This window comes from Lutra lutra, chromosome X (genome assembly GCF_902655055.1).
Source record: "Lutra lutra chromosome X, mLutLut1.2, whole genome shotgun sequence".
In the NCBI taxonomy this organism is placed as follows: Eukaryota; Metazoa; Chordata; class Mammalia; order Carnivora; family Mustelidae; genus Lutra; species Lutra lutra.
This window is the reverse complement of record NC_062296.1, coordinates 36,836,097-36,864,006: the sequence shown is the minus strand read 5'-3', so window position 1 is coordinate 36,864,006 and position 27,910 is coordinate 36,836,097. Positions and strand designations below refer to the sequence as shown.

The 27,910-nt window shown below is 35.1% G+C and overlaps 1 protein-coding gene across 4 annotated transcripts in view; it reads left to right on the top strand.

The window, feature by feature from the left end:
• Window positions 1–27,910, top strand: part of COL4A5 (collagen type IV alpha 5 chain) — a 231,314-nt gene that overhangs the window by 168,536 nt on the left and 34,868 nt on the right. For all 4 annotated transcript variants that reach the window (XM_047715739.1, XM_047715736.1, XM_047715735.1 and 1 more), the window contains exons 30-37: window positions 44–157; window positions 5,040–5,207; window positions 6,509–6,598; window positions 7,232–7,381; window positions 8,721–8,819; window positions 10,173–10,262; window positions 10,685–10,824; window positions 25,541–25,667. In XM_047715739.1, coding sequence (XP_047571695.1) covers window positions 44–157; window positions 5,040–5,207; window positions 6,509–6,598; window positions 7,232–7,381; window positions 8,721–8,819; window positions 10,173–10,262; window positions 10,685–10,824; window positions 25,541–25,667 — 978 coding nt within the window. The remainder of the gene's footprint in view (window positions 1–43; window positions 158–5,039; window positions 5,208–6,508; window positions 6,599–7,231; window positions 7,382–8,720; window positions 8,820–10,172; window positions 10,263–10,684; window positions 10,825–25,540; window positions 25,668–27,910) is intronic.

The following is a 27,910-nucleotide window of genomic DNA, read 5'->3' as shown; positions in this document are numbered from 1 at the left end:
CAGCTATGTTTTTTAATATCTAAACTATATTTATTTCTTAAAGGTGATGTTGGGCCAAATGGACAACCTGGGCCAATGGGACCTCCTGGGCTTCCAGGAATAGGTGTTCAGGGACCACCAGGGCCACCAGGGATTCCTGGACCAGTAGGCCAACCTGGTAAGATTGGAGTGAATAAATGTGCATTTTTGTAGCATTCATTATATAAAAGTTGGCTAGTTCATTAGTACATTACAACCTATGTAACAGTTTTCCAGAAAACAGATTTGAGAGGTAATATGTCTCCTTGTATAATTTTGAAAACTGAAAAAATACAGATCATGGTGTAAGAGCTAACTTAATAAAAAAAGAACTAACTTAATCTCAGATAGTTTCTCTCCCTGTTCATTTAAAATTGATCTATTAACAAATAATGCAATTTCATAATTGCAGTATGTTGCCTCAGCATATGATCATTGAGCTAGTCACAGTCTTGGAATCACAAAGCTAAGAACTTCCAGTGCTGATTATTTCAGACCTGAGTAGCTGTACAGAATTAATAGACATCATTCTGAAACCTCTTAACATTTCTTGGCACATGAGAACTAGACTTAAAAACATTATGTCAAAAGTATATTTTAGGCATTCTCATTTCTTTTTTTTTTTTTTTTTTACTAAAACAAGTAAGTTGAATTTTCTCCTCTTTCACCCTTAAGTCAGCAGTCACTTTGCAATTCATAAACACTCTAAACTTTTTTATACCGATACAAAACAAAAACAAGCAAACAAACAAGCAAAAGATATGCAAAACAAGTTTAGTCAGCTTGTGGCCTATAGAGAATCATATGATTTTTCTACATTTGTCTGGGAGCTTCATTGAGTTTTGTGGATTCTGAGCCATCTGGTGATGCTCACTAAGGGCCACTCTTGGGCCAGTGTGTTATTGCAAAGCAATGTAATAATTCATAAAGTTAAAACAAATATGGAAAACTTAATCATTCCTTAATTTACCTGGATATGTCAGATGACTTAAACACACAGTTCAGATGTACATACATTGATTTTGAAGCAGTAGAAATATATTTTCTGACCTTAAATAGCAATAAATATTTTGTTAGTTATTATGCTAAAAATCTGGAAACATCCGTTAACAATATAAAAAGCCTGGAAAGTAAACGTTATTTTTGCTTATGTTGTTCTTTAAAATTTTGTGTTATGGCCCATTGTTCTTTTTTTCTTTAAGGCCCCTAACATGTCACTACTGATTTAAAAATGAGAAAACTTATGTGTTGCTTTGAACCAGGCTGTTAAAAAGTAGCTGCATCAACACTCATGAAAAAACCATTCTGGTCAACTGGCATAGCAAAGAGATCTTGAGAAAAAACAATTTTTAGGTTTGGTCATTATAGTCCTGGCCTGCTGTTCCACAAAGATGGCTAAAATGAATTTATCATTCCTGTTATGTTTTGTCATTTCTTTTATTTCCCAAAATTGCATGAGGTTTTGGAAGCATTTTGAATTCTTAAATTATAGCTAAGAAGGAATGAAAAGAAACTACTGTTAACACCAATCTGAACAAAATAAGGATACATTTATTTGTACTTTATGCTTTTTCAAATTTAGCTAATACTCTAAATATTTCATTCATCTAACATTCTCTGTCTTTTTAACTGATGGATATATAGGTATATAAATTTATAAAGTCTAGATAGGATGGACAGGGGGAAAGTAATGGTGTTGAATTTAATCTTATTTCTTTCTTCTGTAAATATATATTTTGCCATAAAATTCACTATCTTAACTAATATGGCATGGAATTGGCATGAAAATGTAGTGAATGCATGTTTATTAATATAGATAGATATGTTATCAAATCACAATTTTTTTACTACAGGATAGATCACATTTTATATTTAATACTAGCCACATATACTCACTTTGTATATAAATTTATTTATATCACCAAAGCAGAATATTATCTTAGCCTATTTCAAAAACATTGTGATTTCTGTTCATACATCTCAATGAAAGGGTGATCAGCAAGACTGTTACTAATACCTTGATACACCTGACTTGGACTGCATGGCTAAAATTCTAACTACCAATTTTTTTTTAATATGCTTGTTCAATATACTTGTTGTGTTTCATTTTGCAATAGAAAACTTAATGCAAAGTATCCTGTATTGTCATCTCTCCAGTATAAAATGTTTGCATTATGTTTTTCAAGCTTTTTTGGCTCCAGTTTTCTGCTGTAACTTAATCAAGCTTTACTATTTGTCATTCTCTTTTCCAAGGCAAGATACACAGTTTAATGCATGTTTATAAATTAAGGAACTGTTGAATATCAGGTCCTCATTTGACAGCAGGGAAATAAAAGAAAAAATGCCAAAGGATAAGAAGCAAAATGCTTTTCATTCCATGCTCTACTAATCCAGGCAGAAATGGAAATTGTTGATTCTTGCTATTTGATCTGGCTATTAGCTAGAAGATTGCTGCTTTAGTGAATCTCTAAGAGGTCAGTTAAATATACTCAATTCCATGTCCACAGATCATATCTTAACCTGAGCCAAATGTATTGTAATGCTTGCCCAGTCTCAGGAAAAAGTGCAATCAGTTCAACCTCATCCCCACTAATGTGAAAACAAAGAAACAAGGAATTAGTCATGTCATCTCATAGAGGAAGTTTCCTAACCCATTTCATCTATGAAGTTTTCTAACTTTTTTCAGCTATCAAGCCCTTGGGGTGGGGAGTGGGGGTAGGGGAGTGTGCGTGCACACGCGCTCACGCGCACACACAAGCAAAATTCTCACAGATGTGTTTTTGGAATTTTCCCCTTTTTTCACGAACTGGTCCCATTTGGCTGCCAATAAATGTAGAGCATCTATACGCCCCTAATGTACTTACTTTCTCTATATATAGCCATATAATTCCTGTTATTATATATGGAGATTCAGCAGAGATTTTGAATTTATGTTGACTGTCTTCATTCTTGATCTTAACAGGATGCCTACTTCTGACAGTATTCATGGAAAAGATCTATGCTGTGAGAAGTACAGCATAATAGCTGTTACTCTACAAATAACAAAAATCTTTGCTAGTAATGCAGTTTGTTTAATCATACTCATCTGCTAATAATTATTGAGTTTTCTGTACCAAAGCTGTTATAGTATAAAATCAAATTTAGCTTTAAATTCTAACTTATCTTTAGGAGCTTACGTTCCAAAAGGATTATTCAAAGCAATATAAGAATCAGGGACAAGAGTGTAAAGCTGATCTTTATCAAAAAGCATTACTTTTTGTGAATGTCAATATTTTACTGTGTCTCTTTATATGTATATACATATATATATGTATATACATATATATTTCATTTATAGAATATTGCTATATGGGCATCTGAATGAATGCCTAAAATAAGTTCTTTACTCATTATTACTAATACATGGTAGTTGTGAATCGGTATCTAATAACTTCTATTTGTAGACTTTTTTGTTCTCATCTTTACATGCTTAGTTTTTTTCTTAACCTAATCAATCTTTTTGCAACTTGCTTCTGCTTGGCTGGTTCATCTTGCTGCTGAACTGTAACTCCTGCCTCTTGAACTTCAGGTCTACCAGGTACTGTAGTTCTTTCTCAAAAGCTGCATCTTAAAGTGAAGCTTTTTAAACATGAGAAACAAACAAGATTTGTCCAGGCTTAAGTCTTTGGTTTTTTTCCATTACTTTGTGGAGCATATTTCAAAGGACAAATGAGTTATCTTGAAAACTCAGCTCTCAAAAAGTAGTTGGGCTATAACAGTAGGCAGTGATTCAGATAGAGTTCTAATAGCGTTCATTATTAGGTATCTCATCATATGTCACAAATATAGTAATGTAAAATATCTCTCCCCTTTCTGTAGTATTTTCAATGAAATGACAGAATTGGAACCATTATGATATGCAAACTGAATGGAATTCTCTAATCTTCAAAGTCATTTTTATTGGTTTAAGGACATGCTGGTATATGACATCAAACAGATCATAAAATCCCAGCATCTTGTTCTATTATAAAAATAATCACCTCTGAATCTTCAACAATAAAATTAGGTCTTATTGTTGAAGGGACACTTTGGAATGGTCACCTGGCTCAGCCTCCAGCTTCCAGTCAGTTGTATCCCCATTTAACAGTTGTAGGTCAACAATATTGTAGGTCAACAATAGTGAGTCACCTATCGATGTGACTCACTAAGTCACATACCTGATAGGAACTGGAGTGGAAACTTGTCTTACGTTGGTAGAGTAATTCTTTTCCCTGCATATATAATCAATTTTAATCATCTTGTCTCTTGGAGTAGTTCAGTCTTGCAAAACTTACTAAGGTTAAATATTTTTGCAGTGTCATATTTTTTCTGTGAAACCTGGTTGAAATACTGAGAAACAAAATTTAACAACAAAAACTGATGGTGTAATGTATTATCAAGATAACATGTAAAATGAAACAAAAATAAAGTTGAAAATGTCCATGTAATGGGCTTATTCAGTAATGAATCATTTTTATGGATTATAGAAATATATCCCAATAATCCATAGTACCTTAGAGTGTGCAAATCCAAATGCAGTCAATGGACCAATGTCAAATCACAAAATGCTTGTTACCAGTCTGCATTGGAATTAGAAGAAATTGAGAGTAAGCATTTAGAAACTTATATGGTAATTTGACAGTGTAATTGTATTTGTATCTAACCAAAAGATAGTCATGTATGACTTTGGCTTTTTATTTTAGTATTTTTTAGTAATTTTTATTGTGTTTTATGAAAATATTTGTCCATGGTGGACCAGGAATTAAGAAAATGTTGGTTTTTCACTGGAAATAATTTGAGAAGCACTTTCATGGAGAAATATGCTTGAAAATCCTAAAGTTTGATTGTTAGGTCATTTTATATGTGTGAAACCAAAAGTATCTCTGAATCACTGTTAGGTTTGTTATACACAGGAGTCTTATCACTTGTTTGCTAGAAAAATAATCAGATACAGCTCTTAAAACTGCTTCAAAACTTGTTAATATTGGTGTTGTATTAACTAGGCCTGCATGGAATACCAGGAGAGAAGGGAGACCCAGGGCCTCCTGGGTTTGATGTTCCAGGACCCCCTGGAGAGAGAGGCAGTCCAGGAATTCCTGGAGCACCTGGTCCTATGGGACCCCCAGGAGCACCAGGGCTTCCAGGAAAAGCAGGTGCCTCTGGATTTCCAGGTACTTCATTTAAAGTTTTCTCTGGTTTTGGATTCAGGAAGTTAAAACATATTTAATATGGGGGCGCCTGGGTGGCTCAGTGGGTTAAGCCGCTGCCTTCGGCTCAGGTCATGATCTCAGAGTCCTGGGATCGAGCCCCGCATCGGGCTCTCTGCTCAGCAGGGAGCCTGCTTCCTCCTCTCTCTCTGCCTGCCTCTCTGCCTGCTTGTGACCTCTCTGTCAAATAAATAAATAAAATCTTTAAAAAAAAAACATATTTAATATGATTCTGATATATTATTCTCTTGTACTTTTCTGGATTGACACTGTCCCTTAAGGAAAAGTGTTAAATGTCTTTGCAGGAAACTCAGTTTGCTATTTTCATTACATTTTTTGGCTGAGATTTCTGGTCACATATTGCTGTATAAAAAATGATCCCACAATTTAATGATTTAATTCAACCTTTTTATTTGTTCAAGATTTTGTGGGTCAGGAGTTAAGTCGTGATTTGGTAGGGTCATTTATCTCTGATCTACATGGCACCAACTGGAGTGGTTGGGATGAAGGATCTACTTCCAGGATGGAACTTCTCTGACAACTGCATGTTCCTTGGCCTCTTCAAATGGTCTCTCATTATCCATAATGTTCCTTCACATGTCTTGGGATCCTTACATTCTGGTAAATTCAGGGTAGTTGCTCCCCTTCTAGAGGCAGCTGGCTTCCCAAAAGAGAGAAACCCTAAACCCAAAAGCAAATGTTCTAAGAGTCCCAGGTGAAGGCTGCAAGGCTTCCTATGATCTAGCCTTGGGAGTCATACAGTGTCACTTAGTCAAGGGCAAGGCACAGAGTCAGCCCAAATTCAAGGACAGAAGGCTACACAAGGTTGTGTATACTGGGAAGTGTGGTGCATTGTGAGGCAATCTTTGGAGATTAGCTACCACAATGAGTCTTTTTATTTTTATTTTTTGAGAGAGAGAGTGTGAGCCCAGGACTGGGGAGGGGCAGAAGAGGAGGGAACGAGAATCTTAAGCAAGCTCCACGCCCAGTGCAGAGCCCACTGTGGGCTCAATCTCAGGATCCTGAGATGACCTAAGCCGAAATCAACAATCGGGTGCTTAACTGACTGAGCCACCCAGGTGCCCCAGAGTCTTTTTATTCATTCATATCAGCAGTAGTAGTTGCTAAAGTTACAGCAGTTGAAAACGGGTAAAACTTAATGCCCAGTAACACTCAGTAGTCTTCCAGTTGACATATTAAAAGTTATCTTTTATTTTTCCAAGGTCAAGGAAAGGTAAAAGTTAATTATTTGATATTCTTCAAAGGTACCAAAGGTGAAATGGGTATGATGGGACCTCCAGGCCCACCAGGACCTTTGGGAATTCCTGGCAGGAGTGGTGTTCCTGGTCTCAAAGGTAATATTCAGAATTGGCTGGTAGATGCATGTGAGAGAGAAAATTAAACGTTGTTTTGTGTCAATATAGAATATTTTTGAGTGCTTTAAAATGAGCAATGCTAACTTTTATTTTGTTTCTTTGTGACATGATATTTTCTAAAAGCTTTTATTTAAATTCTAGTTAGTTAACATAGAGTGTAATATTGGTTTCAGGAGTAGAATTCAGTGATTCATCACTTATGTGACATGGCATTTAAGTACATTGTATTTTCGATTTGGTGGCATGCACAGTTTGGATACCATGAAACGTTGCAAATGCTTAGCTCAAAATAACAAAATATAGGGATTGAATTTTGATTTTTTTACAGTTTCTATTATTGTCAAAGAACCCCAGACAATAGAGGGAGTGTTATTTGAGTGGAAAAATGTGATGTGAGTTCAAGTTACTCAGACAATAACCATAGTGCATAAGTGTTTTGGATTGTCAGTGCCTTACTAAATTACAGAATATATGAATAATCTTTATAGATTAGATAGATAGATAGATAGATAGATATAGATAGATATAGAATATTATAATAATCTTTATAGGCATAAATCCTGGAAGGACGAATCTAATCTGTTGTGTCCTCTCCGCACATGTTGGTTTTAGGTGATGATGGTTTGCAGGGTCAGCCAGGACCTCCTGGCCCTGTAGGAGAAAAAGGTGGTAAAGGAGAGCCTGGCCTTCCAGGCCCTCCTGGACCAGTGGATCCAGATCTATTGGGCTCAAAAGGAGAGAAGGGGGACCCTGGCTTACCAGGTGAGTAATACATTTATTTGTGAATGTATTTACTGGTATGTCTCAAGTTTCATTTTAAATAGCACGAAAAGTGATTTATAGTGTAGAAGTCACTAACAAAAGGCACATCAAATTTTTGGTAATGAAAATTTTCACCTGATTTGTATTGTTTCAGTGATCAACTTTTATTTAAGTGTTTTCTTTGTAGTTTAATTTGTCACAAACTATGAATTCTTAAAATAGACTTAAGGCAGTCACCTTCAGGCTTTAGCCAGAATCACTTGAAAAATTGATTTCAATGTTTGGGAAATCTGCTGGTCCCTTAATTTTTTTTTCCCTTGAGACCAGATGGGGATGAATAGTACATTGTTGCCTTGCAGTGTTTTGATATACGTATCATACTTGGCTTTTAAATCCAGTTCATTGTTATTTGCCTTGGCAGAATAAACAAGTATTGGACTAAGAACAGCTGGGCCAACTCAGCCATGGGGGAGGTTGCTGAAAGTAGGTTTAGGGAGCAACTGTGTTACTATAGTTATTTTATTAGAAACAAATAAGATATGGAGTATTACACTGACTTTTTAAATTAAAAAAATTCTTTTTTCTTTTATAAAAGTATAACATAACAAGGCATCAAAAATGTAGGTAAGCACAAATTAATAAATAAAGTGCTTACAATCCAGTCTATATAGAATAGCCTTTCAGACAACATAGAACTTTAAAATTAGCCATGTTTATTTGCAGCTTACAGTAAAGTTTGTGGCTCTTTTTGTCAGCTCATGTGTGCATGTGAGTATCTGTGGGTGTATGTGTGTACACAGATACTATGTTTACCTATGAGCAGAATTTGGTGGGATTTTTCCTCAAAAAAGAGTTTAAGACTTTAAGACTGTGGTTTTGTATGTCATCACAAAAGAGGTAGGGCCACCTAATTTATTATTATTGTTAAAATGAGATATCTTTCTCGAATTATTCCTTACAAGTGTTTTCTTTCAATTATGCCTTCTGTAAAATAGAGGCAGTAATCTATATTATAATAAGATTATTAAAGATAGTTGTAGAATCTAAAAGATAGCCTAAAGATAATCTGCCCCAGTTCCTTCATTTTACAGTGTAAAAAACTGAGGCCCAAAGAGGAATATGACTTAGTTACTGAGTGATTTGAGTTTCTTAATCGTAGCTAAATAAGAAGTGGAGGAGTTTAATGTGTCCAGTGCTATTGGCTCCTACTCTGTCAGAATATCATGGGTTCCTGTATTTCATTCATAGTTCAGAATTTGGGTTGCTTGCTTTCCCAAATTATTTTTAGTGGATTAATGATATCAACCTAACTTGTGTTCCTTATATTCATCATTGGAAGGTATTCCTGGAGTTCCAGGGCCAAAAGGTTACCAGGGTTTGCCTGGAGACCCAGGGCAACCTGGACTGAGTGGACAACCTGGATTGCCAGGACCATCAGGTAAGGATGACAGACCACCTGTAGCAATTGAATGGCTTAAAACTAAATCCTAGGAAAGTAATTATGTATTTATCATGTGTGATGATGTTTTGGATCGGATCATGACAATATGCTTGAGTAGCTACTGAGATGTGGAGCTCTTTTTTTAGCAAAAATGTTGCCATTTGGCCCATGTGTCAACTGACAAAGTTTGTAAGATATTTTGCTTTGCTCAGTTTCTTCTTTTTGTGGTCAGTGAGGATGTATACCGAATGAGAAGTACATCCAAATAAGGTGGTGTAGTTTATTTATATACACAGCAACATGTATCAGTGAGGCAGTTATCTGGCAGGTGCTAAAAAATTTACCTTTTTTTAGTTACTGCCTTCAGACAAGTCAGTCACTAAACCATGTAAAGATGGCTGCTGATTATATTTTTTAAAGTTTCTCGGGACAAAAATTTCACAACATACCTTGGTAGTCTTTTTCAGCATTAATCACCCTTTGAGTCAACATGGACTTTTTTCTTATTTCTAGTAAAACTCTTGCTGCTTCTTGAGCCATTTTCTTTTAGTTGGGCCCCAAAGGAATAAAGAGCAGCTGGTCTCCATCCTCATAGGAGTCCTTCAGATCAGTTATTCTGCTCTAGACTGTACTACATCGCCTTGATATATAAGTTCCTTTCTATCCTTCACATCTTCTGCATTCTCTTCCCCAAGTTGAAAGTCAGTATGAAAGAAAAAATAAAAGAAAAAATGTTTAAGGCAACATTGTGGTCCTTAGAAAATCCCTATGTGACACCGCAGCTCAGGCACCTGAGCTCAAGGAAGAATGTATGAACACAGCCGCCATGACTGTTGGGAGTTAGTACCTCTCCATCAACCTTTATCTATCCCTGGCCTAATGTACTGGGAGTATATCATAATAGGATACCACTTTCCATTTACCACTTTCACATAATCAGACGTATGTGGGAAAGCCACTTCTCAATCTTTTAAAAGCTGACTCATTATATTGGATTTATCTGTGGTAAATACAGTAAGGGTAGTATGCACATAATACAAATAGGACTTCAGGTGATTGGAATTGTTTTAGGGCAAGAAACAAGGTGTCCTGGTAAAATTTTCACATTTTAAAAACTGATTTGTATTAGGAGACCTCTGTTACTATGTTTATATTGTAATATGTCCCTAAGGAGATTTCTTAAGTACCTCTTGCCTGTTTTATGCTGAGTTAGATCTGTGGAACTTAATCATTTATTAAGGTTTCATCCATCTAATCCCAGGCTTACATTATAATTACAACCCACTCCAAGAAACCAGGCAACCTCAATATTGCTGACTTGTCTTAATTTAGTCAATTTAACTTTTCTAGGTCCCAAAGGTAACCCTGGTCTTCCTGGGAATCCAGGACTTACAGGACCTCCTGGACTTAAAGGAAGCATAGGTGATATGGGTTTTCCAGGTGAGTGATGAAAGTCTCCCAAATATTTAATTCCATTAATGGCAGATGGTTCATTCTCTTTGTTATTAAAATAGAGACTGGTGTTGATAGAATCAAACTGAGACAGTAATAGACATAATCAGTGGATAGAGTTTTCTCATCACACAAATATTTGAAATGTGGTTTAAGGGACAGAGTTTTAGAAACCTTAAGAGTAAGGATCCACAAATATGTGTATTTTCTCTCACTATACCCCTTTCTCTTAAACTTCCTTGAAAAATAGGCTTTTAAATAATCCTGGTTGTAAAAGATTATTTTATAATTCAGAATTTGCAGAGTTCTTTTTAAAAAAACTTTTCCCTTAGTCATAAGTGTCATAGATATGCCATGAATAAAGCATATTTTGTAAAAAAAAAAAGATGCTTATTACATATTTTCAACAGGCCCTCAGGGTGTGAAAGGGTCTCCTGGACTTCCTGGAGTTCCTGGACAACCTGGCTCTCCAGGATTACCTGGACAGAAAGGAGAAAAAGGTGATCCTGGTGTTTCAGGCATTGGTCTTCCTGGTCTTCCCGGCCCAAAGGTAATTCTACTCTAGGCATATACCTGAGCAGATATTATTTTTTAAAAAATACTGTGTTCATTCCTAATTCTTCATTAAACAAACTACACAGTTGACATGGTATATTCTGAAAATTCATTCCTCCTGCTTTCTCTTACATTGTAAGAAGTTATGTTTTAGAGTTTGTAGCCAATCCAAAAAGGTGTGTGGGGGAAGATTTCTTTGTTTTCCCTCTATCTTAATCTCTGAATGTAATTTGGTAAACCAAAGGTTTATTCCTGACTAGCTTTGGTTTTCTTTTCCCATCTTAGTGGGGAAATGTTGATCTATATCCTAATATTATTATTAACTAATATGAAGAAACTTATAGACAAAGTAACTCATGCAATTAATGAAATGCAGTAGTATTCCTAATGGCATATGAGAGGTGCACTTAAAACAGTTTTACATGTCCCTCCACGCACCTAGTCAGCGTGAACACTTTGGTAGTGTTTCTCAATCAAATTTAGAACATATCTTAGAATCATTAGACTCAATGAATATTTGATAGCTCCTTAATTCAATGTAAAAAGGTAATAATTCCTACTGATTTGTGGAAGTACTCTTTAGCGAAGATTCATTCATTGTCTGTTATATTTATCACAAATATTTTCTCCTGGTTAATCATTTGTCTCACAATACTATTTAATCATTCAGGCAGACCACAAAGCTAGGAAATATTACAAAAAGAATGGTGTTACTAGCCTTCCATGGAATTAATGAAAATTCCTACTGAGATAAGAATGTACTGAATAATGTGTTTTTTTTCCTTTTAACCTGTCCTTTTAACTTTTTAATTTTTTTAAAAAAATTCTAATGTTAATTCCAGTATAATTAACACATAATGTTATATTAGTTTCAGGTGTACAATTTAGTGATTCAGTGCTTCCATATACCACCTGCTGCTCATCACAGCAAGTGCCCTCCTTGATCCCCATCACCTATTTAACCCATCCCTCCACCCACCTTTCCTCTGGTAACCATCAGGTTGTTCTCTATAGTTAAGAGTCTCTTTCTTGCTTTGTCTATCTTTTTTGTTGTTGCTCAATGATTTAACTCATGAAATTTGAATGTCTTAAAGATAATTTCTTTTTAATAGTATACAAAAAATTTTAGTTTGATTGCATAGTCAATCAACTTATAGTAGGAGATAATCAAGAGAAATTTCTGCATATTAACTGCAAATTAACAGTGTAAAGTCTATTGAAATGATGCTGAATATTTTTTCTTCTATTTAAATTTTACCGGTAGTACATGACTACATTAAAAAATGATAATACAGACATATCAAGGGTAAAAGTGAAAATCCCTTTAATAACATATCTTCTTTATTCCATTCCCTTACCTGTAGAGATCCACTGATAATAGTGTGTAGATTTGAATCCCTTGCCATACATATTTTAATGTATATATACAAAATTTTGGGTTTTCTACATGTATTATATATGTATAGTCATAGAATACACACTATTCTGTATTTGCTTTATCGCTTATATTTTTTGACCTTTCTTTTTTACTATGTCTTAGACAATTTTCTTTGTCACTGTACTTTTTTTATTATGTTCAGTTAGCCAGCATATAGTACACTGTTAGTTTTTGATGTAGTGCTCAACAGTTCATTAGTTGGGTATAACACCCAGTGCTCATCACAACACTGTACATTATTTTTAATAGTTGCATGATATTCTGTTGTAATTAATATCATAATGAATATTCTTAGACATATCTGTGGACACATGTATAATTATTTATTCTGTATAGATTCCTAAAAGTGAAATATCCAGCTCAAAAGGTAAGTTCATTTAGGTTTTTGTCTTTTAAAGTTTTTATATTAATAGTAACCAATAAACTTGGTTTTAAAAATCAGTATGAAACAAGGTAAAATGAGAAGTCTTCTCTCCACACATTTACATACCTTAAATTCATAGTTCTTCCCTAACCACTTTTAGTAGTTGTCCACAGAAGATATTTTATGTGTATTTAAACATGAATATATTTTAGATATTTCATCAGTTTTAAGACTCAGGTTTTTTTATATGCAAAATCTCTGATATTGAGGTGCATCTTAGAATGGAAAGCATCTTACAACTATGGAAGCATTTTTCCTCAGTTACTAATTCACAAAATGATGCTGCATCTACCAAATGTAGGTATCTTATATTTTTATTTACACATAAAAATCATACTACATATCTGGTCTGGACCCAGCTATCATAACTTAGGAAGTCCTAGCAAACTTTCTTTATCAGCACATTAATTAAGTCCTCATTCGTTTTCATAATTATATAGTATTTTGTATATGGATTGACCATAAATAGTTTAACCTATTATGAACACTGAGTTGTTTCTGTATTTGCATGATTACAAACATATGTTGCTCTGAAGATTCTTACCCATATCTTACATACATATCTTAAGATTATTAATATTAATATTGCCATAGAATAAATTCTAAGTAGAGTTGCTGGAACCTGGTATATATATATACCTTTTTAATATTGATAATTACTAATTTTTCTCTTAAATATCTCTGCTGCTTCATAATATCTTGATCAGTATTAGAAATTTTCTATTTTGTCCTCATTTTACAAATATTGGATATTATTAACCATTCAAATTTTGTCAGTCTAATGGGTAAAAAGTAGAGTATCATTGTTTAAATGTAATTTCCTAACCTGAGAATGAGATTTCTTATGCTTATATCTCCTCTACAAATTGTCTGTTTATACTCTTGCCTCATTTTTAAAAAAATTTATTTATTATTATTTTTTTATAAACATATAATGTATTTTTATCCCCAGGGGTACAGGTCTGTGAATCGCCAGGTTTACACACTTCACAGCACTCACCATAGCACATACCATCCCCAATGTCGATAACCCCACCCCCCTCTCCCTCCCCCCCGCTCCCCAGCAACCCTCAGTTTGTTTTCTGAGATTAAGAGTCACTTATGGTTTGTCTCCCTCCTGATCCCATCTTGTTTCATTTATTCTTCTCCTACGGCCCAAACCCCACCATGTTGCATCTCTACTTCCTCATATCAGGGAGATCATGTGATAGTTGTCTTTCTCCAATTTACTTATTTCACTAAGCATGATACCCTCTAGTTCCATCCACATCGTCGCAAATGGCAAGATTTCATTTCTTTTGATGGCTGCATAGTATTCCATTGTGTATATATACCACATCTTCTTTATCCATTCATCTGTTGATGGACATCTAGGTTCTTTCCATAGTTTGGCTATTGTAGACATTGCTGCTATAAACATTTGGGTGCACGTGCCCCTTCGGATCACTACGTTTGTATCTTTAGGGTAAATACCCAGTAGTCTCTTGCCTCATTTTTAGGAGGGGATTTGGTTGTGTATTTCCAATTTTTTTAAAGAGAGTTGAATAATTTGCCTAAGTTTACTCAGTTAAAACTTAGTAGGATCAGACCTTACATTTTGATCATTTTTAAAAATTTTTTTTTAATTTTTTATTTTTTCCTTTCTCAATTTTATTTTATTTTTTTAGTGTTCCAAGATTCATTGTTTATGGACCACACCCAGTGTATTTCCTATCGATTTATAGAAGTACTTCACAAAGATGTATCTATTGTCTATTATATCTGTTGTTTTCTCCCAGTCAGTCATTTGTTTGTCTTATAACCCTGTTTACTGTGCACTTATCATGTAGCGTACAAAATTTTTACATGGGCAATTTTTACATTTTTACATATTCATTCATTCAAAGTGTACCTAATAAGTGTGTGAGGTGAGGTGCCAGGTACTGTTTTAGGTGCTAGAAATAGAAAATGAATGAAACCAACTTACTGCCTGTGCAGAGCTTGCATCTAGTCAATAAAATAAATATGTTTATAGTGTGTTAGAAGGTATGGCAAAAGTTAAGTGAGGCTTGGGGATAGGAATTGCTGAGAATTGTTAAATTTTAAAATAGAGTAGTAAGAGAAAGCTGTTCTGAACACAGTTGATCTAGTGACATGCAGTGAGGAAATGAGTCATTCAAGCACCCTGAGGTGGGAGAGCATACCTGACATGTCTGAAGAACATAAAGGTGGCTAGTGTGGATTAAGCAGAATTAGGTGAAACAAAGTAAGAGATGAGATCAGGTTAGTAATGGGAGATAGATTATCTAGAGCCTTATAGATCATAGAAAGGGATTTTACTCCTGAGTGAAATGGGGAGTGACTGCAAGGAGTAAAATGATTATACTTGAATTTGGGAATATATCATAGCTCCTATTTTGGAACTAGATCATAGAGAAATAAGGATGAAAACAGTGAGACTGCTTATGACACTATTTAAATAATACAGACCAGAGATCTTGATAGTGTGGAATAGGGTGGTAGCAGTGGAAATGATAGGAAACATTCAGAATCTGAATATTATTTTCCAGGTCAAGACAGAAAGATTTACTTTATGGAATATTAGAGGAGAGATATCATGGACTCTGAGAGGAAAGATAAGGATGACTCTAAGTTTTTATCCTGAACAAGTATGAGAATGAGATAGGAGAGATTTGGGGAAGCAGAGTTGGTGGGAAAGATCAGAAGCATAATTTTCTGATTGTTATACAAACTTCTGTTTTTTAAATAATATTATAAAATAGACCTATATCTTTTCTTCCAGCACTTGTATGTTTTGTTCTTTATATTCACATCTTTAATCCACGAGCTTCTTTCTCTATGTTGTGTGAGGTGAGGAAGTAACTTCATGTTTTCAAAATAAATATCCAGATAAACTAATCCCATCTGTTATAGACTCCATTCTTTACTCATTGATTTGAAATTCCATTTAAATTTTTTTCTAAATTTTTCATAAATATTTTTTTCTGGGCTGAGCAAATGTTAACATTTATATAATGGAACTAAATTCTATAACTCATATCTGAATTTATAATGAATGTCAGCAGAAAGAAAAATGTTTCAATTGGCAAATATCCACAGTATATTCAACTCTTTAAGCAACAGGTTAACTTCGTTTCTTTCTTTATGCACCCTTCACGTATATTTCAGTAAGCAAAGTCCACACTAAACTTAGATACTTGCAGAGTTGATAAAGCAAAGAAATCCTGTATTTGAAATAGTCTGTTGTTTCTTTCAGATGGTATTGTTTTATCATATAATGGTGACACATTGAGAGAAATAAGATTTTATAGTGCAGTTCTTACTTTGCACAGTTCTGATATGCACAAATTTGTTAACACAATATAGTTAAATAACATCAGTCCACAACAACATAGTTCAAACTTATGTTACCATGGTCTGTTAGCTCTTCAATCCATAAGTCACTATATACATAACTTGTGTATCATGTTCAGTGAACGGTTATTTCATTTCTTTCAGATTCTGTCAGTGATTAGTCATTGTGAAAATGTTATTCGCTTAATGCCCTAATAACAAAGCATGTAGTTTTGTTGCCTCTTTGTCTCTCATTGATAAGCCAATGTGGAATTTTAAAAGTATGGATACTCAAAAGAGTAAATTAACCAATGAAGATGAAAGTGCAGAAAAAATGGGAAGTGATAACACTGGAAGTGACATTTAAAGCTAATATAAATAGGGTTACAGAAAAATAACCAACCATAGGAATGTTGACACTGCCACCATTGAGAGACTTTAGAGATGCAGACAAGGAAGTTAGTGAAAACAAACTTAGCAATATATGACTTTCCTCTATACATGTGTAACTTACGTGAAGGGAGATTTTAAAGTTGTGGGAAGGGGCGCCGGGGTGGCTCAGTGCGTTAAAGCCTCTGCTTTCGGCTCAGGTCATGATCCCAGGGTCCTGGGATCGAGCCCCGCATTGGGTTCTCTGTTCAGCGGGGAGCCCGCTTCCTCCTCTCTCTCTCTGCCTACCTCTCTGACTACTTGTGATCTCTGTCTGTCAAATAAATAAATAAATAAATAAATAATCTCAAATAAAAAAGTTGTGGAAAAAACTTTTAAAGGTCATGGAACAATCATATTTTTCTCATTATTAAGATATTTTTTTACATGGTTTTAGCTTGCATCTTCATTTTAATAGTTCCATACTATTGTGCAAAGTGAGACTGCCTATATTATAAAGAGAGTAGAATTAAAGTTTCAGGAGACACAATAGTATGATTGGAGGATGTCAAGCATAAGAAAAAATTCTATAATTAGTTGTTAAAAACAAGGATACTGGTAGGGCAGTACAAGAGGGTGGCCTAAGAAGGTACTGAATATACCTCTTCCCATGGACACAGCAAATCTGTAGCTACATAGGGAACAATTAATTCTCTCTGAAAAAGAACTGAAAACTAACTGAACAGCTTCCTTTACAACAAATAATAAAAGTGTCACATCAATGGGTAACAGAGGCAGAGATACGGTCTCATCCAAACCCTACCCCCACTAAGGTGATCCACAATCAGAAGGGATTTTACAAATCTGGACTGCCTCCCTGAGGAGTTAGGGTTTCATGCCCCACATCAAGCACCCTAACCCCTGGGACCTGTAACAGAGAGACCTTTCTCCAAAACATCTGACTTTGAAAACCAAAGGGGCTTATATCCAAAGGGCTATAGGGGAACTGAGATGCATTTCTTAAAGGGCTTGCATGCAGACTTACCCACCTCAGGAACCAGTGCAAAAGCAGCAGTGTGAAAAGTGCCTGTACTATATATGAAGGAGATTCATTTGCTAATATTAAACCATCTGCCAGAGAGGCAGGAGTATGTTGGAACTCTCTTTGTGGTTGTAAGTGCTGGCAGGCACCATTTTTGTACTCTCCCTTTACCTTGATAGTACTGGCAAGTGTAGCCAGCCCTGCACTCTCCCATTGCCCCACTAAAGATGGCAGGCAAGCACCAGCCCTGGATTCTCCTGTGGCCCTGCAAAAGAGCCACATACCAGTTCTGTGCTCTTCAGTGGCCCCCACAAAAGCCAGCAGATGTATGCAGTCCATACTGGAGTCACTCCTTAATCATCTGGCTCTGGTGGCCAGGAGCTTGCATTCCTGAATCCCATAGGACTATAACAATTAGAGAGACAGTTATTGGCATGCTACCACCTGCTCAGCGCCCCCCACCCAGAGCACTACACAGTGCACTGAAACAAATACCCAGTCTGTCTGTGAAAAAGGCCTATTTATGTGTCTTGGAGCTTCAGCCTGAGGGGCAGACTTAAAGTTTGGCATACATCTAGAGGCTACAGGGGTGCTCTCAGGGAATGTAGGCTGGAGGATTCCATCTTTGCATCCTTCCTCAGCCTTGCTACAGCTTGCTGGTACCTCCCAGAAAGGATTTGATAAATTTGTCTGAAGCCCTGACTTTACCAGCACCTCCAGATCCATCTACTTTGCAGGCCAGCAAGATTTACTATTATGGTACCACAGGACCATATATATTGCATACTTTAAATTGCTATCTGAGGACCTAGCTTCCAATCAGCCTGAAACTAGGTGCTAACTGTGAGTCCCCCCTTTAGAACACTGGCAGGTCTTGGCACACCCTCAACAACTGGGACACATCAAGAATGAATTATGCTGCTTTGACAATTACAGAGGTTTGAGAGACAACAAGGAACTTAGGTCTAAAGTTGATGGATAAGTTGTATCTTTTACACAAGGCTACTCCTTCAAGACTGGGGGAAATAGCTGTTTTGCTGAAGAATACAATAACTGAATTGAAAAGTACATGAGAGTGTTGAAAAAGAGACTATATGAAGCAGAAGAAAGTGCTCTAGAAGACAAGTATGAAACCCAAATAGAACATCAAAAAGGAAAAAAAAAAAAAACGTAAAAAGTAAAGATAGCTTAAGGGACCTGTGAGACAACTTAAATCTCAATAACATTTGCATTATAAGGGGTCCCAGGAAGAGAAGAGAGAGATAAAGGAGAAGGAAATTTATTTAAATAATGGCTGAAAACCTCCCTAATCTGAGGAAGGAAACATTCAGATCAAGAAGACCATAGAGACCTGAGTAAGATGAACCCAAAAAGATCAACAGTAAGACACATTATAAGTAAACTGTCAAAAGTTAAAGAGAGAATCTCAAAAGCAGCAAGAGGAAAACCCCTTGTTAGGTACAAAGGAACCCCAATAAGACTATAAGCAGATTTTTCAGCAGAAATTTTGTAGGCCAAACAGGAATAGGACAGTATATTCAAAATCCTAAAAGGAAGAAACTTCCAAACAAGAATACTCTCCCCAGCATAGTTGTCATTCAGAGTTAACAGAGAGATAAAGATATTTCCAATCAATCAAAAGCTAAAAGAGCTCATCACCATTAAACTGGTCTTACAGGAAATATTAAAAAGGGACTTCTTTAAGTTGAAAAGAAAAGTGCATTAGTGACAAGAAAATATATGAATATATAAATCTCAAAGGTAAAAGTAAATATATAGTAAAATATATAGTAAAATGGATTAATCACTTATAAATCTAGTATGAAAATTAAGAGACAAAAGAAGTAAAAGTAACTCTAAGTACAATAATCAGCTAAGGGATGCACAAAATGAGAAGATGTAATATGTGACATCAAAAACATAAAATGATTGGGGCACCTGGGTGGCTCAGTGGGTTAAGCCGCTGCCTTCGGCTCAGGTCATGATCTCGGAGTCCTGGGATCGAGTCCCGCATCGGGCTCTCTGCTCAGCAGGGAGCCTGCTTCCTCCTGTCTCTCTGCCTGCCTCTCTGCCTGCTTGTGATCTCTCTCTGTCAAATAAATAAATAAAATCTTAAAAAAAAAAAAAACATAAAATGAGGGGGGAATAAAAACGTAGTTTTCAAATGTATTCAGACTTAAGTTGCTATCAACTTAAATTAGAAAAGATCAGTGAAACTAAGAGCTGGTTCTTTGAAAAGATAAGCAAAATTGACAAACCTTTAACTAGACTCACCAAGAGAGGTCTCAAATAAAAAATTAAATCAGAAATGAAGGAAGGATTTACAGCTGACACCACAGAAATATAAAAGATCATAAAAGGCTATTATAAATAATTATATGCCAACAAATTGGAGAGCCAAGAAGCAATGAATAGATTCCTAGAAACATACAACCTTCCAAGACTGAATCATGAAGGAATACAAAATCTGAATAGACTGATTACTAGTACAGCAATCCAGATTGAATCAGTAATCCAGAAAACCTCCCAAGGAACAAAAGTCTAGACCTAGATGACTTCACTGGTGAATTCTACCACACATTTAAAGATTTAATATGTATGCTTCTCAAACTTTTCCAAAACACTGAAGATGAGAGAACACTTTTGAACTCATTTTATGAGGCCAGCATTACACTGATACCAAAACGTCAAGGACACCACAGGGGAAAAAAAAAAAAAGAAAATTACAGTCCAGTATCCCTAATGAACATAGATGCCAAAATCCTCAACAAAATATTAGGAAACCAAATTAAACAATGTAACAACTAAAAGGATCATATGCCACAATTAAATGAAATTTATTCCAGAGATGCATGAATGGTCTACATCTACAAATCAATCAATATGATACATCACATTAATAAAATAAAGGATAAAAACTCTCAACAAAATGAGTATAGAGGGAGTATATTGCAACATTATAAAGGTCGTATATGAGAAGCCCACAGCTAACATCATACTCAGTTGTGAAAAGCTCAAAGTTCTTCCTCTAAGATTAGAAACAAAACAAGGATGCCAGTTTTTACAACTTTTATTCAACATAGCATTGGAAATCCTAGCTAGAGCAATTAGGCAAGAAAAAGAAGTGAAAGGCATCCAAATTGCAAAGGAAAGAGTAAAAACTGTCACTATTTGCAGATAAATATATGTATATGTGTGTATGTATATTTATACTCTATACTTATATTTGTAAAAAGCCCTAAAGGCTCCACCAAAAACTGTTAGAGCTAATAAATAAATTCAGGAAAATCACTGGGTATATAATCAACATTCAGAAATCTGTTGCATTTCTATATATTCTATATACTATATAATACCAACTATCAGAGAAATTAAAGAAACACTCCCATTTACAATTGGATCAAAATGAATAAAATACTTAGGAATAAATTTAACTGAGGAGATGGAAGACCTATACTCAGAAAACTATGATACTGACGAAAGAGATTGAAGAGACAAGTGTGAAGATACTCATGGATTGGAAGAATTAATATTGTTAAAATGTCCATATTACCCAAAGCAATATACTGATTCACTGCAATCCTCATCAAAATCCTAATGGTACCTTTCAAAGAAATAAACCAAACAACCCTAAAATTTTATGGAACCACAAAAGATACTGAATAGCCAAAACAAGCTTGAGAAAGAAAAACAAAGCTGGAGATAATACAGTATTTCAAACTGTATTACTTAGCTATCCATAGTAACCAAACTAATATGGTATTGGCATTAAAACAAACATGCAGATCGATGCAATAGAATACAGAGCCCAGAATGAACCCACACAAATATAGTCAATTAATTTATGACAAAGCAAGAATATACAATGGGGAAAGCACAGTTGCTTTAATAAATGGTATTGGGAAAAGTTACAGCCATAGACAAAAGAATAAAACTAGACTACTGTCTTATACTAAACACAAAAATTAACTCAAAATGGATTAAAGATTTAAATGTAAGTCCTGAAACCATAAAACTCCTAGAAGAAAACAGGCAGAAATCTCCTTGACATTGATCTTGGCAATGTTTTTCTGGATGTGTCTCCAGAAACAAAGGCAATAAAAGCATAATAATCAAGAGAGACTACACCAAACTAATCTGCACAGCCAGAGAATTTACCAAGTGAAAAGGCAACCTACTGAATGTAAGAAAGTATTGGCAAATCATATGCTGATAAGGACTTGATATCCAAAATATGCAAAGAACTTATACAACCATTAAAAATGAAATAAAGAATCTAATTAAAAATGGGCTAGAGCAACTGAATAGACATTTTTCCAAAGAATGCATACTGACTGACGGTCAACAGGTATATGAAAAGGTACTTGACAACTCATCGACAGGGAAATGCAAATCAAAAACACAATGAGATATCACTTCACACCTGTTAAAATGGCTGTTATCAAAACAAGAAGTTTTAGCAAGTGTTAGCAAAGATGGGGAGAAATGGAAACCCTTGTGCACTGTTGGTGAGAATGTAAATTAATACAGCCACTGTGAAAAATAGCATGGAGGGTCCTCAGAAAAATAAAAATATTCTGGAGAAAATTCCATGTGCGCTCAAGAAGAATGAGTATTCTGTTGTTTTAGGGTGGAATGTTCTGTATATATCTATGAGGTCCATCTGGTCCAATGTGTCAATCAATGCTCTTATTTCCATATTGATTTTCTACTTGAATGATCTATTACTGACAGTGGCGTGTTAAGATCCCCTACTGTTAATGTATTCATATCAATATGACTGTTTATCTTGATTAACAGTTGTCTTATGTAGTTGGCTGCTCCCGTATTGGGGGCATAAATATTTACATTTGTTAGATCTTCTTGGTGGATAGACCCTTTAAGAATGATGTAGTGTCCTTCTTTATCTCTAACTACAGTCTTTAGTTTAAAATCTAATTTATCTGATATGAGAATCACTACCCCAGGCCCATTGACATGAAAGATGCTTCTCCATCCCTTCACTTTCAGTCTAGATGTATCCTTAGGTTCAGAATGGGTCTCTTGTAGACAACATATGGACCGGTTCTGTTGTTTTATCCAGTCTTCAACTCTGTGCCATTTTATGGGAGCATTTAGGCCATTAACATTGACAGTGATTATTGAAATATATGTTTTTATTGACATGTTGCCTGTGAAGTCCTTGTTTCTATAGATTGTCTCTGTAAATTTCTGTTTTATGACACTCCTGGGTTCTTTCTTCTTTTATAGAATCCCCCTTAATATTTCTTATAGTGCTGTCTTGGTGGTCACATACTCTTTTAAACCTTGCCAGTCTTGGAAGCTCTTTATTTCTCCATGCATTTTGGATGTCAGTCTTGCTGTATAAAGTATTCTTGGCTGCATGTTCTTTTCATTTAGTGCCCTGAATATGTCTTGCCAGCCCTTTCTGGCTTGCCAGGTTTCTGTGGACAGGTCTGACATTATTTTGATGGACCTTCCTCTGTACGTAAGGAATCTCTTCCCTCTAGCTGCTCTCAAAAGCTCTTGTCTAAACTTATGATTCATCAGTCTTACAATCAAGTACCTCGAGGTCTCTCTAGATTCCTTGGATGAATGGATAAAGAAGATATGGTCCATATATACAATGGAGTATATATATCCTCCATCAGAAAGGATGAATACCCAACTTTTGTATCAACATGGATGGGACTGGAAGTGATTATGCTGAGTGAAATAAGTCAAGCAGAGAGAGTCAATTATCATATGGTTTCAGTTACATGTGAAGCATAAGGAATAACATGGAGGACATTGGGAGATGGAGAGGAGAAGTGAGTTGGGGGAAATTGGAGGGGGAGACTAACCATGAGAGACTGTGGACTCTGAGAAACAAACTGAGGGTTTTGGAGGGGAGGAGGGTGGAGGGTTGGGTGAACCTGGTGGTGGGTATTATGGAGGGCACATATTGCATGGAACACTGGGTGTGGTGCATAAACAATGAATTTTGGAACACTGAAAAAAATAAAATTAAGTAAAATTTTAAAAAAAAGAACTGTTATATGATCTATCAATTCCACTTCTGGATATTTAACTAAAGAAAATGAAAACACTAACTTGAAAAGATATACCCGTCCCCATATATATTGTAGCATTATTTACAATAGTCAAGATGTGGAAGCAACCTAAGTGTTTGTTGGTATATGAATAGATAAAGAAAATATGGGATATGTATACAGGGGGATATTACTGAGCCATATAAAAGAATGAAATCTTGCCATTTGTGACAACATGGATGGACCTTGAGGGCATTATGCTAAGTGAAATAAAGACCAGTACCATATGATCTAATTTATATGTGGAATCTAAAAATAAATAGACAAAAACATTTAAAGAATGAGCTAATAGATACAGAGAACAAAGTTGTGGTTGCCAGAGATGGGGGTGGAATATTGGAAGGTGGGTGAAATGGGTGAAGAGGTTTAAAAAGTATAGACTTAGCTATAAACTAAAGTGATCAGGATGTAATGTACAGCATGGTGACTGTAGTTAATACTCTATCGTATATTGAAAGTTGCTAAGAGAGTAAATCCTGAAAGTTTTTATCACAAGAACCAAAAATTTTGTAACTATATATGATGATGGATGTTAACTAGATTTATTGTGTGATCATTTTACAGTATATACAAATATCAAATTGTGTTGTACACCTGAAACTAATGTTATATGTCAATGTTATCTAAATAAAATTCTATCAAAGGATGACATTTGAAGAAATGTAGATATTTGTTTCTTAAGTCTATTCAGGTCATGTCAAGCTTTTGCTTTGTAAATAGAACTGTCCTTTCTCAGAGTGATTTATAAGATTTCTGGCCAGTTTGTCGATGTTCTGAGTATGCTCCTCCTCCTCTTCTTCTTCTTTAAAATTTCTTCTTGCTTACCTTTTTGGAAGTGCATTGTTTTCTCTGAAAGTGTATGAATGATAAAAACTTAGATAAAACTTAAACTAGCAAATTTTAGTCCTTTTCAGAAGCCCTGGTGAAATATTTACTTTCTTTATGCAATTTAGAATAGGGTCATAGAGTGGTGAGAAATGTAGTGGGGAACTGAGTGCTAGTTGAAATTAACAGATTGTGGTTGTTTATAGAACTTAACATACTTTATCATAAGTCACCAGGAGCTTGTTTATTGCCTTTCAGATTTACCATTAGCAGACTATTGGAATTTCTTCTTGTTTTTCATTTTGATATATAAATGTCATTGGTTCATGAATAATAAGAAGAATTATGATAGTTTATTCAAAGCTTTTCTGTTTAAATATCTAAGATGGAACCAGTTCAATCCAAAATTTAACTGTATACCTATTATGTGTATAAAAATGTGCTAGATGTTTGATTTATAAGGGTTCAGATCAAAATACATATATTCCCAGCCCAGTGGGATGTAAGGAGAAAAGGAATTAGTTGAAAAGGCTTTTGCCATAATGCAGAATCATTTAAGTCACAAGTAGATGGTCTTATTCACCTAGACAAGCATAAGCACTACATGTTAAGATTAAATTTACTTTTTACAGTAGAACCTACTGTAACTATTTGACATAATTTGTCAATAATATTTGACATAATTATTGTAAGCATTGAATTTCATTATAGCATACTAGGGATAACAATCACAGGTTCAAATCAGACTATCTGGATCCAAATGCAGACTCCATAACTTATTAGTTGCAACACTTTAAAATGGGATAGTGTGTTTCTTACTAAAGTGTTAAAGACTAATGAGTAATATATCTACATATTGTAGAAGTAGTGTGAACTCTGGAGTCTGACAGACCTTGGTTCAAATTCTAATTCTGCCACTTGCTAGTGCCATTAGGCACTTGAATTCTCCAAGATTCAGTTTTTTCATTTATAAGTAGAGATAAGTAGAGATGATAAAGCCTAACTCAAAGAGTTATTGTGATGATTAAACAAAGCATTTTCAAGTTAATTTTCTGCAAGTGATTAAACAAAGCATTTTATGTACAACACTTAGCAGAGTGCCTGACATAAAATAAAAGCTCTATAAATAATGTTATGTTGTTATACAATCTACAACATGTAGTTTTATCTTCTTATTCATGATTTTAGGGTGAACCTGGTCTGCCTGGATACCCAGGAAACCCTGGAATCAAAGGTTCTAGGGGAGATACTGGTTTGCCTGGATTACCAGGGACCCCTGGAGCAAAAGGACAACCAGGCCTTCCTGGATTCCCTGGTAATATTCCTTTTCTTAAATGTTTCCTTCTCTCCTCCCTATCTATTCTAACCCATGCCACAGAGCAACTTCTTATTTGGCAGACTGCTGTTCTCTTTCCCAATGAGATACTGACTAGCAACATAATCTTGAACCAGCTCTTTTAACTTTTCTTTGCCCAAATTTCTTTCTGTATAAAATGAGAATGAGTATTACCAGCTCAGCAGGACAATATCCTGTGGGCAAAAACTATTTGGTAGAGCATTTTTCAATCTTTTGCTGCTAGCCACCAGTCAATGAAGAGGCCTTACTATTTTTGTAGGTGATAACATACACTACCAAGCTTTAGCCTGCCGCTGATTCTCTTAGAGAGTTGTGCTCAGGCACACAGTGGGGTGGCTGTTGGTAGGACAACTCTTCAGCTCATTTATATGATAAGAACTGAGTCATGCAAGCAAAGGGACTTAGCATTATAGTCAAGTAGGTAGCCTGAACTACCTTGCTATACTATCTGCTCTGGTTATGCTTGCATTTCATTTGTTTGTTTGTCTTTTGGATTGCACAGTGGCATGGATAGAGTGAGCCTTTGGTTATCTTTTCCTTAACATTTTACTGAAGTATAATGTAGAGTAAAATGTACAAGACTATAGATGAGTTTCCACCCATATATATATTCGTGTACCCACCACACATATCAAGATATAAAATAGTTCCTTTGCCTCATAAAGTTTTACCCAGGCCCCTTCACAGTGAAACCACCTCCCAAGGTAACCACTACTGTGATTTCTATTATCATCAAGTAATTTTACCTATTTTTGAAATTAATATAAATGGAATCATACAGGTTATATCCTTCCGTCTGGCTTCTTTCACTCATGTCTGTGAGATTAATTTATCTTGTTGCATGTGTCGGTAGGTTGGGTTTTTTTTATAATTACTCTATAATATTCCATTGAAGAAATACATAAAATCAATTACCCATTCACCTGTTGATGGACTTCTGGGTTGTTTCTAGTTTGAGATTATTAAAAAAGATGCTGTTAACATTCTTTAACATGTCTTTTTGTGGACATACATACTCATTTCTCTTAGACAATAACTTCATAGTATTATTACTGAATCATAGAGTAGGTATACATTTAACTTTAGTAGATGGTGCCGGTTTTCCAAAGTGATTTTATAAGTTACAGTCTCACATGCAATGTATGAAATGTTCCTGGGTGGCTCCTGGTGTCTTGTCGTGATTATATTGTGGTTAGTACTTTGTATTGTGAAATGTTGTCCGGTTTCCCATGTCCTCACCTCATTTGGTATCGTCAGTCTTTTTAATTTTAGCTGTTCTGGTGGGTACATAGAAGTGTCATACTGAAGTTTTATTTTACGTTTTTAAATGAATGACAATATTAAACACCTTTCCATATACTTATTGGCCATTTGGATAGCATCTTTTTGAAATGCCTGCTCCATGTTTTCTTACATTTATTGGATTGTTTACCCTTTTTTCTTATTGACATAGGACAGTTCTTTATATATTCTGAATATGAGCCCTTGTCAGATACACGTATTACAAATACATTCTTTCTGTCTCAAATTTGCCTTTCATTCCTAATGCTGTTGTGTGATATTTTCTTAATACTGTTGTGTGACGATCAAAAGTTATTTTTTTCGGGGCACATGGGTGGCTCAGTAGGTTGGGCCTCTGCCTTCCGCTCAGGTCATGATCTCAGGGTCCTGGGATCAAGCCCCGCGTCGGGCTCTCGGCTCGGCGGGGAGCCTGCTTCCTCCTCTCTCTCTGCCTGCCTCCTCCTCTCTCTCTGCCTGCCTCTCTGCCTACTCATGATCTCTCTGTCAAATAAATAAATAAAATCTTTTAAAAAAAAGTTATTTTTTTCAAAAGTTAATTTTAATAAAGTTCAGTTTATTACTTTTCTTTCATAGTGCTTTTTGTCTCCTATTACAAAATATTTGCCTATTCAAGTTTATGGAAATATTCTTCTATTTTTTCTGTAACATTTAATATTTAAGCTTTTATATTTAGGTTTATGATTTGTTCAAATAAAAATATTTTTATGGTGTGAACTAGGGGTCAAGGTTCATTTTTTAAATACAGATATTCAATTGCTCCACACTGTTTTTTTTTTTTTCTTTTAAAGAAACTGAGATCTTCTGTTCTTCTGCTCATCAAAAGACACCGTTAAGGAAATAAATAGGGAAGACACAGACTAGGAGAAAATACTTACAAAACATATATCTGACAAATGACT